Source organism: Leptonotus elevatus, chromosome 8 (assembly GCF_054856555.1).
Source record: "Leptonotus elevatus isolate MCC_2025b chromosome 8, RoL_Lele_1.0, whole genome shotgun sequence".
NCBI lineage: Eukaryota > Metazoa > Chordata > Actinopteri > Syngnathiformes > Syngnathidae > Leptonotus > Leptonotus elevatus.
The window spans coordinates 5,915,565-5,928,511 of NC_141246.1; the positions used below are offsets into that span (position 1 = coordinate 5,915,565).

Sequence of the window (12,947 nt, forward strand, 5' to 3'; positions counted from 1 at the left end):
TCATTTGCTCCAAAAAACTTTCTATTTTAAAAATGACCAGTGTCCCAAAAACTTATGTATACGTTTTTTTTTATGCTGGAGCATACAGAAGGCTTTAAAGCAGCCCCTGACCTGAAGAGGTCGCTCAAAGCAATGGTAGTTTTTACAAAAAACGGCCAGCAGGTTTCAGCAGAGTATAAGAGATCAGCCATATTGCAACAAGCTCTTTTCCCCACTGTTTTGACCAGGTTTGTGAATAATGATGAATTTTTTCCTGATGAAAGAAGAGATTCTAATCTTTCTTTTGGTAGGTTCCATGTTTTTATAGCAACAGAACACAATATTCTGTGGGCCCTGCAAAATCTAGTAAAACAGCCGGGAGCGAAGGGGCTTACTTCAGTGAAAATGGCTGGAAGTGGATGAGTTAACAATAAGGCTGATTTACATACCGCTATTCAAATGCAATTTACAAAAACAAATATGATCAGGATAAATCATTTCAATTTCTTTCCCACCATTAATGTGACCTATAACCTGTACAACTCAAATTAAAACAACAAAAACAAAGTGGTGTTCTGTTCTGTCATTTTTCTTATATTTGTTCTAAATGTACAATATTTTTTTCCTAGCTTTTCATACTCTTGTTAAACTAAAATGTTAAACTAATAGAAATAGTTCAAATGAATTTTTGACGTCTATAGCGTCAATGGCATTGAATGAGTTAACACTACCATGCATGAATCCAGAATTAATGCATAATCAATAGAACAATCAATTTTAGAAATATTTCACAGCTGCCGCCCTACTGTATATAGACTGCAGATTTTCATTGTATCGAGGGGATTTCTGCAATGGACAAGTAGACATGCCCCCCCCCCCCCCCCCCACACACACACACACGCACCCTAAAAAAGGAGAACAAAAAAAAAGGGAAAAAAGAATCTGCAATGTGTTTGGGCCGCGATACGTAAACCACAATACAGCAGGGGAACGGTATTAACAAGTAATTGGGTTAGTAGCAGTTCAGGCCAGAGATCCAAACTTGTGTCTGTATGGGCACATTGGTAGACATGTTTGGCGAAAGTAAAGTGGAAGTGACAGACTGCTGTTAAAACATTCATCAGGACGAGACAACAAGCAGAGTCACAGAAGTTGCGATGGAGAGGCACCGTTGAGGCTTTGCTTGTCAATCCAACTCATCAAGTCCGAGGACGTGCTACTCTGGGCTCTCAGCCCCGCAGCAAATAAATATATGACGGGCAAAAAAAGAGAAAGTAACAAACTTCCACATCCTGGAGTTACCTGCGTGAGCTGCTTGCTGCTGCCTAGTTTCTCAGCGAGGGAGTTGAGCTGTGCCGCCATGTTCTTGTTGGCGCTTTGCAGCTCTCGGGTCGAGAGCGCAGCGTCTTTCCTGGCACGCCGCAGCACTTCCACGTGTCGCTGTAGGGACTCGACGCGGTGCTGCAGGGAGGAGGAGGAGGAGGAGGTGGCGCCGTGACGGGCCTTTATTAGCGGATACTTCTTCCTCTTCTCACCTCTCGTCCCGCGCTCATGTTTGTTGTCTAACAGGAGGAAACGGACATTGACAAGTGCACATGGGAAGACCACATATACACACCACATACATCGTAATTACTACATTTTGGCAAAACGTACGTATTTTAGTTAACAAAAACGAATGAAAAAACTAAAACAAAAATTCCGAAAACAATTTCAAAAAACAATTTCAAAAAACCATTTCAAAAAACCATTTCAAAAAAACATTTCAAAAAACAATTTCATAAAACAATTTCATAAAACAATTTCAAAAAACAATTTCAAAAAAACAATTTCAAAAAACAATTTCAAAAAAACAATTTCAAAAAACAATTTCAAAAAACAATTTCAAAAAACAATTTCGTTCGGAGCCTCAAGTCATTTTAAAGAGTCTTTTTTGTGGCACTTTTGGTTAAGTGTGATATGCAAACGTTCGCTACCTTGATCGGCAACATCGGGATTCTTCCCGCTGGAACCCAACGCCGCCGCCAGCGCCCGTGCGTCTGCATTTGTCTGACACCTGTCGAACTAAAAGCACAAGAGCAGTCAAGAGACAGTGATGAAAAGCAAGCGCATAATCTAACACAAGCGGTTGACATGTTGCGCTTCCCGCAACGCGGCTCATAACGACACCATGATCACAGGCCGCTCTCGGTTTAACACGACAAGACAAATCACCCGCTGCTTTAATAATTCACCTGAGCGCGCTCGCCCGACTTTCGGAGCCAACGTCGCTCAGTGATATTAGCCGTGACGGGAGCTTGCGGAGGCCGCCTTTGTTCAATCACTGTCTCCCAGTCCTGATGCGTTCCTACGGTATGACACGTCTCAGCGTAGTCATTTGCGCGTATGTGTGACATCTCCCGAGCGCAAGATCGTTTGTAGTGACATCAAAGAGGCAATCCCCCCCTTCCCTCACTATGCTCCATCACTAACTCCTTTCTGTTTGCTTCCTGTGACGGTCAGGTATGATTTCATCAGCAGCTTGTTTGATCACACGAAGCCGTGCTTAGGCGACAGGAGATGAACTGTTAAAAACCAAAGCTCGTCGTAAAGGTGATGGGAGTCATGCTGCTAATCAGCATGGGAGGAGCTGCAGGGCACAGTTAGTCGAGCTGGAACCAGGGGAACAGACTCCACTGCGCGGTAACTACTCGGCTTGACACGGCTATGCTCGCTATTGCCAGTTTCCTATTGATGACAGTCCCATCTATTTTTATTTAACATTTCTACTATTCAGAATTTGATGCAAAGGGGTTGCAAAATGTTGCAAAGACGTTCCCAAACAGTTTTTATTTGTGGCAAACGTTTTTTTTCTTGTTGCAAAGAAATTTTGAACATGTTCAAGTAGACAAGAAGAGCTGTTTGCCACAAGTAAAAACAGTTTGCAACCTTTAGCAACCCCCCCCCCCCCCCAACATTCGCTAGATTCGCAAACACTCACAGTTCAGTGAGATATTAAGCTGTACACCACTGAACGTTTGTGATTGTTTGCAAGGGTGACGGATATTGATTTTTTTTTTAATCAGGGTTCGTCACAGTTAGTTCAAAGTCGCAAAGATGTTTGCCAATAGTTTTAATGGTCACGACAACACTCCTATTTGAGAAGGACTGCATTACCGGTACTCAAAAGTTACAATTCATGTTACTGATGGGATGTGCTAATTTGTCATCTCTAAAAATAGAAAGGCTCAGGAAATGGAGAGGACCAGTTAAGGTGGACATGGTGACGAAGCGAGGCTATGCAGAAGTAACACATTTTTGCAAAGTCGACATTCACACCAAAAATTAGGAACGCTAAAATGGGGAAAAAGTTTAACGCACTATCGCCACAATTCAGAAGCGCAGCCTTTGCATATGTTTTGAGAAATTATCGTAAAACCTGTATGAAGTATTTGAAACAAATACTGTATATGATTTCACTTTACAGCACCTGTGTTTGTGTTGACTATTCCTCTCTACCTGTCAAAAGAAAGGACGTTCACTCTTTCATTCACGCCTTCTCTGTCAGGGGCTTGAGGTTACCATGTTCTATTGTGAAGACATATGATGGACACGAGAGCACCGAGCGGGCTTTATGGCCTGCAGAGACGGGAAGCCTTTGCGAATAAAGGAGCGAAGAAAGTGGTCGGTTTAAAAATTTATAACATTGACATGGAGCGACCGATGCAACACATCCTGTAAAGTCCAAGCAAAAAAAAAAAATGCAGAACTCATCAATGTCCGTGGCCCAAAATTATTTAAGGGAGAGGGAGGACTTGTGATAGCAACAATAGATGACTGATTTGCAGTGTTATTTACACTACACGGTTCAAGTGATTTTTTTTTAAACTACTATTTGCTCTATTGACTTTACGTTGAAAACCTTTTCCAAATGCTTTAATGCCCCGAAACACTGAAGAGCAAAAAATCCGCCCCCCAAAAATCTCCATAAACCCTGTTTAGTGTAAAGCTACTTTGAGCCTTCTCCAAACTTTTAAGACTTCATAATATTTACACCTGATCGTCATTACACTATTAATCCTGTGGACCACAGTAGCCTTAATTGGGGGAAAACGTAGACCAATAATTGTGAAAACTGTGTTGATTTTACAGATCTGAATCTGACAGCTGAGGTGATTTATGAAAGGTGGTCTTGAGCGCTAAATAGAAGATATCGCATTTATGTTAAAGTCCAAACGAGCAGGGTAGACTCACCTTCCTCTTGTGCTGACTGTGAGGAGTCGTCCCCGAGGGCGCGCTGTTGAGGCTGTCTGAGTATTCCTCACTGTCGCTGCGGAGAAAGTTGAAGTTCATTACAGTCAGAGTTGACTTCCACCTTGTGTGTGTATCACCCTTGGACCAAAAATCCAATTTGCCTTTTATGGTTGATTTAGTTGACTTGAAGCAAAATATGTGCATTTCAAGCTCCCCTCCTACCTTTTAACAGAAAATCAATGCCCCATCCAATTTCTAAGCGGGAAGTGTAAATGTGGGTGTAAATTAAGTGGAAAAAGTGTGGCGTCTGTTGCCGACAGTGAATGCATCAACATGTATGAGAGCGGCTGTGGCCTTCATTAGCCCGCCAACGTGTGACAGACGTGTGCGAGAAGCACGGCTGAGCAGAAGCAAGCCGGCTTGCGTCTGATGGACAGCAACGGTAAGGGCTCTCTCTGAGACACACAAACACACATAGACACGCACACGCACGTTTATTGACAGTGACCTTTGACGTGAAGGTGGAAGCCAGTGACATTTACGCCGGTGGGTTTATTAAGGTGGAGCACGGGGGAAAGGCAGCAGAGGGAGAGACCACAGTAAGGGGATCTAACAGGAACATGACAAGGCCAGAGGCTAGTTAGGGTTAAAACTGCTCAGGAGGGAGTTCAGACGGACCAGCGCGGGTGCTCACGTAGCGCTGGGCTATCCGCGAGACCCGCCATATTGCTGGAGCGTTAGTGGTTTGACATGATACCAAAACGTGTGTGTGCTCAAAATGATGGAATGTTTTTCTTTTTTTAATTAAAAAAGCCAACATTTTGTTCAATAAAAAAAAGAAAACACATCTCAAAGTGGAGGTATTTGAAAATGTCCACGGAAAGACCCTATTTATTTATCTAACCAGATAAAAACGTTTGAAAATTAATTCTCATTTACAAACATGACCTGGATCCAGGGCTGGACTGGTACAAAAAAAAAAATCATCCAAGGCTTTTTAACTTAGGTTCACCGGCCCAGCCTGACTAACATGTAGTTCTGCCACTGATGTTTATTGATGTTTCAATTTGCTATCTATATTTGAAATGGATTAATGGACTAATCCCTCTAAATCGTGGGACAGTCTCTTGGGGTAAACTGTAGGAAAATAGTAATTAAAAAGCACTGTATCAGCCTTCCCTATATGCCAGGTGGCCAGTCCAGCCCTGCCTGGATATGTTAAGTGAAGTCAAAGATTTGTTTGTAAATATAAATATACATGCTTGAATCACACAGTAGTCTATTTTGCTTAAACTTCGTAACATAACTGATATGTTCTTCTTCAGACTTTAAAATTAGTTGACAGTGAGTCAACAGCGCCTCCTCTGTTTGGATAAAAGTACTGCACTTCATTTTGCCTCAATCGCTTCAAGAAAACACTTGTCGATCTTCTATTCTATAACAAGCTGATTCTGACCCGTTCTCCTCCACCCTCTTATTCAGTCCGGACCTCAAACAAAGAAATTGCTGATGCGGTGAAAATTGTCAACTGCCTCCAGCTGTTTAAAACTTGAGAGACAGGGAGCGGGAGAGCCAGAGGATGAAAACAAAGACATGTCAGCATCTTTTAACAGGCCTGACCACCTTTGTCACGTTTTAGGATAAACTTCTTTAGGCAGAAGTACGGCATTACCCGACATATTGCTGAGAAAGGCCCCGGCGAGATGAGACGCGCAAAAGGGCTTTATGGTAACACTAACAAATGAGTCGACAGGTGCCTTAAATAAGACAACATCTCAGTTTGGATGCCGTCTCTGCAAATCCACTCAGATCCTTCCTCGCAGTTAAAGCGTCTATTAGACGGCCGCTTATTAGCCACATGGAGGGCATTAGGAAAGCCGGGGCAGAGCTGCACCCAGTCCCCGCTAAACTGCCTCGAGTGGGCCGGGGTGGATTACGGTCTGATGAATTAGTCGGTGAGGAAGCAGGGCTGAGAGCAAGGGAGCGTACGCGGGAGAGGAAATGGGAGGCGTTGGAGGGGGAGGGGTGTGAACTTAATATCAGCAATAGCTCCGAGTGTTTGAAATCAAATCATTCCGACCATCACTCAATAAACAGCTCAGTGGCTTTTTTGCATAAAACATACATGAAATAATTACTGTCGATGGGTCTTAATTTAGAGGGTGTTAAACAGCTTGTAGACATCTGGTACAGAGCCGAGTAGGGTCATTCAAAATTTATCCAACTAAATTAAAGCAAGTAGAGTAGTGTGTGTATGTGTGCGTATGTTTGGTAGGAATAGAGAGAGAGCGGCAAAGAGACATTTGTGTATTGACACGACAAGATAAGCAACACAACGAGGCACAGGGCGAGGTTTGCTGCATGTGCGGTGGGTGGTTTAGTGCTTGCAGGGGGATCCTTAGAGCTGTCAAGGGTGCCGGGCTGGGCTGGGCTGGAGGGGGGGATGCTAGTGAATATGCAAAGGACCAGTATATTAAATCAAACTGCCAAACTGTCAATTCCAGGGCCGCATTACTAGTGCATGAAAATGGCACCGCTGAAAGGTATCAAGACTTTGGCGGCCCCCTTATCCCTGGGCTTTTCTGGCACCGCTTCAACTTTGTACACAGAGACTTCTAATTTTGCATGCAAATTTCAGTCAATAAGCTCCGAGCCAGTCGTCCCAGGACACTTGACGGGATCTGACAGTGGTTGCCCCCCCACCTCCTCTCACGGTCTCTCTATCATTCCTGCTTGTATTCCTCGTTGGCTCCTGAATACCAACTAGACAGGAGGATGAAATTCAATCACCCATTTGCTTATGCTTTGCATATGCACGTTGTCCCCTCGATGCTCTGTGGCCCGCCAGCCCACTCTAAACACCTAAAAATAATGAGGTTGGAAGCAGCGAGTTTGTGCGTGTGTATCATTACCTCGCTACGCTCATGTCCTCCCACTCGTCCTTCGAGGGACTGGGGCTGCGGCCTTGCCAGCTGATGGCTTGATTGGGGATGACGGTCGGGTGGCTGCGCTGGCGTAATGAACCCCTGAGCCTAATTGTTTTCAACTTAGTCTTGCCGCTAACGTTGCCAGCGATCCCACTTGGCCTCGTCGGTCCCGCCGAACGCTTCCTGTAGAAGTCCCTGGCCGCCTTGAGAACGCCAAACTCCTGCCTGAGCTTCAGGAGCCGCCGGTGGAGCTCGGTGGACTCCTTGTGAGAGGCGGCCAGCCGGGATTGGAGAGCCACGACCTCGCTGCGATGCCGCTCCCCCTGGGCCGAGGCCAGGGCCTGGGCCTGTGCTTGGCTTGTCTGTAGGCGGACAGCTTCCTGGGTTTGCAAATGATTCAGCGAGGCTTGGAGTCGGCGGCAGTCGCGGGCCAGGTCTTCATTGGCCTCGAGGAGCTGCTGCTTCTCTTCCCTCAGAAGCTCCGTCTCGCCCTCCAGGGACATCATCCTCCGCTCCAGCTGCTCAATCTAAGGGAATCAAGGATTGGGAGCCTCAGTGGTATCAGTGAGTTTTGCATATGAGGCATTTTACTATAAATGGCCAGAGTCCTTTAGATGATTTAATTGCAATTGAAAACAGTATAGGTTGCACCATTGCAGTGCAATGACGTTACAAACGTAATTAAATCTCTTGAGATTTCAGTTCATTGAGCATTGAAAGGATTAACTCCACAAGTGTGTTTTGCTGTGTATTTCCACCACAAAAGTGTCCTGGTGATAGAAAATAGGTTTACTGGTGACTTTTAGTGTACTGGTGATAGAAAACAGGTCAAACCTGATGATGACCTTGTGGTAGATGCATTCTATCTTGGCTGATCTACACAAATTGGCCCAACAAGACAAGACTTCAGGCAGCTGAGAGGATTCAGAAGTGATGCAACTTTTGATTTTTTTATTAATTGCCCATTTAAAAAAATTAACTTCAAACTGATCAATTTTGTGTTATAGTATGTTATGGCGTTAGAGAAAAGTGGCTACATTCAAATCTTGTTATCGGTTAAAAAATCGCAAACTCCCTCTTTAAATAAGTAGACATGACCAGGAGGACTTAAGTGTGTGTTCACTTTAAACCCTGGTTTATACTTCTTCCTCTTGCGTTAATGACCGGCATACGTCATTAACTCATTTGCTCCCCAAAACGTATAAATACGTTCTATTTAAAATGTTTTGTGTCCCAAAGACGTATTTATATGTTTTTATGTTATTTTTTTAATGCTAGAACATACAGAAGGCTTTGATGCAGCCTCTCAACTGCAGAGAACGGTTGAGGAAATGGTAGTTATTATAAAAACGGCCAGCAGGTGGCTGCAGAGCAAAATAGATCAACCAGGGCCATGTTGAAAAAAAGCTAATTTACCCACAGTTCTATACGGATTTGTGAATAATTATGAAACTTAGTGATATTCTAATGCTAATTGCTGCAATGCGAATTGATTTTCTTTTGGTAGGTTCTATGCTTTTATAGCAATAGAACACAATATTTTGTGGGCCTTGCAAAATCAGTCAAAATCCAGTAAAACAACCAGGAGCGAACGGGATTGCTTCAGTGAAAAAGGCTGGGAGTGAATTAGTTAACAAGAAGTGCGCCGTAGCTCGTGGCCGCGTGCTGCGCACACGTCTCCAATTCTTGTACGCCGTAGATAGTGGGTTGTAACATCGCTCGTGATTGGTCCGTTTGATGGCGTACTCAGCTTTTTTCTTTTCTTCCCCCGGATAGTTTCCATGAAGGCAACTGTGTTTGTAAGCACAGGCGGCGCGTGCCCGGGAGACCACGAGATAGAGAGAGAGAGAGAAAAAACTGTTCGCTGAGCACGGGGCTATTGTGTTATGGCGCGTTCCGGCCGATAGTAACGTTGCAAATTGGCATTAAATAATTGCCACGGTGATGAGCCAACTCTTCCCCCGGTTTTGTTCCTTGTTCCGGAAACAAAAAAAGACTTCCTGAATTGGCCATAAAATGCAGGGTAAACTCTACTCTGCGGGCGTCCTGGCCAATAGCAGCCGCAGCGACGCCCCGACTTGAAGTTAAACTGCAGCCCATTTTCAAAACAAACTGATGTGTATTGCACACAAGCAAGAAGGGAAACGCACGAGCGCCACTCCGCCGTATCGACTCCACCGTCCACGAGGCCTTAACAGATTGCGCACACTTTTGGAAACAAGTGTTAAAATGGTGGAGATTGCCTTATGTAAAAGAGGGTTTTGTGCTTAAGGTAGCACTGATGGTTTCCACCATTGAACATTAGAGAGAGTACAACTAAAATGAAGTGATGGAACTGGAAGTGTAAGTGGAATACAAGTCACAGATCGGTCCAATTATTTTGAGTGAGCAAGCAATTGTGTAAAAACTACATTTTATTTCATTTAATTCGCCCCGAGAAAATGTGAATTGGATGTGCTTGCCCATCCTGCGTAAGTAACACTGTTTAAAACTGGGGCCAGAGCAATAATTTTTGTTTCTGGCATTTCAAAAACGTTTACATGTGAAAATTTCTTCCTGCTGCCTCTCATTTTGCCGGCAGCGCATTACACCTACAAGATGCGGCAATTAAAGACACAAAATCAGTCTTCACAATTAAATTGATAAATTTGTAATACTACTCCGAGAAGGCACAAAATGAACTATGTGGGATTTTTGTTTTGTTTTAGCACGCGCAATCCTGTTTCGTACTGGTTTCGTACTGTAGATCTGCTTCCAATTCCTGTGCTTGTTTTGCACACACAAACCTTTAGAAAATCAAGTCCTTAGTCGTTTGCTTTCATGGGGATTGTTTTATAAAACTGTGGATGCCTGCTGGGGTTGTGCCTCTGGGCATTTCCCCCTCCCCCCTTTTTACAATTGTGTGTTTCTCTGCCCACTGGTCAAATGCTTGGTACCTTTCAACCTAAAATAAAATAGTCACAGTCTGAAGGAGGCGAAGATGGAAGGTGACAAAGCAGCATTTGATAAGTGTGGGACTGACGTTGAGTTTTTTTTTTTTAAATGACTAATTAAACCTAATGCACTGTCGATTGAAAGAAAAACACATTTAGTTGACTTAATGACATGATGAGGCACTGACTAAAATGTGACAGGAACAAAAAAAACATCTCCAAAGTCAGTGTGCACGTTCAAATCACGGCAGACAGACGAGAAGCTAATTTTCTCAGAAAAAAAAGTAGACAGAGCCATAACTGCTTCACAATGGCTCTGTCTACTTTTTTCTTCTTCTGCTGGTGACAAAGAATATTAAGTGATGGCATTGCATTGTACCTTCATAAACGACTGTTCCAACCGCTTCGAGGAAACAGAGGGCCTTTTCGGAGAACTGCTTTTGACCCGGCGCTCCTCTTCCACTTTGTGAAGCAGAGCTGCACAGCAGAACAAAAGTGCTTGTTGTGACAAGGTGCGTCAAACCCAGGCGGCTCAGTCAATAGGACCATAAAAAGGGGCTGCATTAAATCAATTAGCGCTGCTATTGGCCTAATTTCCTTCGCCGGCACATTTGTAAAGCACTTTTTTTTCTCCATTCCTGCCAGTCAAACCGAAATAATTTTCAGACTCTTAGCCATAGTCATCTTCGTCCTCAATAACAGAGGAGTATTTATCTAATAGTCCACAAGGAAATGGGAAAACAATGTTGAAAAAGCACACAACATGCAATCTCTCTCAAGGGATCATAAACAAATGCGAGAAGTATTTCAATCTCTGGTGAACGCCGTACATCCCCGGGCTGCGCTGCTTTGTAGTCCACTCGCTTTCCCCAATGGACAGCTTATATGCACAGACTAACAGACTGTTTTAGACAGAGAATCTCACTATCAACCGTGACAAATACACTATTCAATATAAAAAAATAAAGGCAACACATTCTCATCACGCTGTAAGGTTAACCACACTTCTGGGACATCGAGCTGTCAAGCGAGGAAGCGATAACGGGTACCAGTCAATTGCACCTGCTGTTGTGTAAGTGGGACCGATGAATGGTTTTGCAGGTGTTTCATCTGGAGTGCGCCCAGATGTTGCATCAAGTCACATTATCAACTTTCTTTCACAAGTTCACAGAGGTTAGATCGAGATTGAAATGTTGAATTTTTGTAATAAATCAAGTGAATTTGGATAATTGATGTTTGAAAATATAAGTCTAGTTTCATTGATGTCAGCATTATCGTTTAACATATTATTGTTATCGTTGGCAAATAATTGCAATAATGTCTTGAAAATTACTCCTATACTATACTTAAAGGGACACTTTATTAATTTAGCAATTTTCAGCAGTAAAAAGTTAATATTTTGTCTATCATAAATTTGATAACATCATTATTTTGCATGTACAATTAATACCTTTAAAAAGGCATTTTCAACTGCTGTCGACTGAAAATCACATCATGTGTTAAGGGCTGAGGTAACCAATAATTGTTTAGCTAACATTTACAAGTTGAGCTGTGATTGGTTGTTGCCTGAGCTTTCAACATATGACGTCATTGGCAGTGATTCATTTTCAAGTGGCAAAAGTGGCCTTTTTAAAGGTGTTATTTGTACATGAAATATAAAGACGTTATCAAATTCATGATTGACCCAAAATATGAACTTTATATTTCTTGTCAAAGACAAAAGAAGGACAAAGTGAAATCCGTTGCTCGGAGCCCCTGCTCCCTCGTGTTGCAATGATGCTTTGTCCTGGGAAGTTTGTTACTTCGAATTATCCGGCTCTTTTGTCTTCCTGGCATGTCACATCCAATCAAAAGGAGCACCTGCTAGGACAGGAAGGCTGCTGTGTTCATTGGGTATACATAACCAACACTGGGAGTAAATTATCCACCTCCGACGGATTGGGAGTTGTCACCTCGGCACCACCTTGATAAGAAGACACGGTGGCTCCCTAGTCACCCGCTGCTGGAGGAGGTCCGGGCACGGAGGCATACATTAGTGTCCCCTCCCATGTCTGTTCATGGGCTATGGCACAAAGGCCCGCTTCCTTTCATGTGCTGCCTTTCGTTGGAGATAATCCTTGTGTGAACGCCTCAACCCCGCAGCTCTTTGATCAGGTCACAGAGGTTTCAGGAGTGAGCGTTGTAGTCACTCACAACTCATTTTCCAGGACTGTTGAGGTGAGCTCCTCACCACTCCTGACATGCGGGTTACAGGAAAACCGTTCATGATGGGGCCCACGACTAATTAGATGAATAATTTAAAAGGTTTTGGCTCCAAATGTGCCAAACGTTATCGTGTCAAAGGCGGTTGTCACTACAAGCATTAGTTGAGAAGCTTTTAGTTTTTATTCCTATTCCATTACGTTATGTGTACAATGTTCCTCTGCTACTGTACGGTCTTTTGAAGTAATTTACTCAGCATTTTTCTCTGTATTTTGTTGTTGTTGTAATATTTACTTGAAAAAACCCAGTAAAGTTTTTCACTATTAAATTCTAACTAAATTTTACAAGGAGTATTTTGAGTATATTTGACCAGTTTATAAAAAAAAATAAAGTTACGTAAGCACTGAGGAATGAACTTATGACTTTCAGCTTGGGAGACAGCTACTCTACCACCTGAACCATGCCACTCTTGCTATCTGCCACTATACTGCATTGCTGGTGTGTCCAAAATGAGACCAAAAACTGGTCTTAATTCTGCCTGACTATCAATATACTAACACACAGCACAGTTGAGCGGCATGACTCAGGTGGTAGAGTAGCTGTCTCAACCTGAAAGTTGTGGGTTCGTTATATATTACTTTGTACAGTGATCGACTGTTAAAATTAATAATAA

General features: G+C 43.1%; 1 protein-coding gene across 1 annotated transcript in view; it reads right to left on the minus strand.

The window, feature by feature from the left end:
* cntln (centlein, centrosomal protein) overlaps positions 1–12,947 on the minus strand; it is a 114,574-nt gene that overhangs the window by 44,928 nt on the left and 56,699 nt on the right. The window contains exons 14-18 of the mRNA XM_086083030.1: positions 10,452–10,549; positions 7,125–7,666; positions 4,213–4,288; positions 1,956–2,043; positions 1,282–1,541 (exon numbers count right to left, since the gene is read on the minus strand). Of these exons, the coding sequence (XP_085939156.1) occupies positions 1,282–1,541; positions 1,956–2,043; positions 4,213–4,288; positions 7,125–7,666; positions 10,452–10,549 (1,064 nt within the window). The remainder of the gene's footprint in view (positions 1–1,281; positions 1,542–1,955; positions 2,044–4,212; positions 4,289–7,124; positions 7,667–10,451; positions 10,550–12,947) is intronic.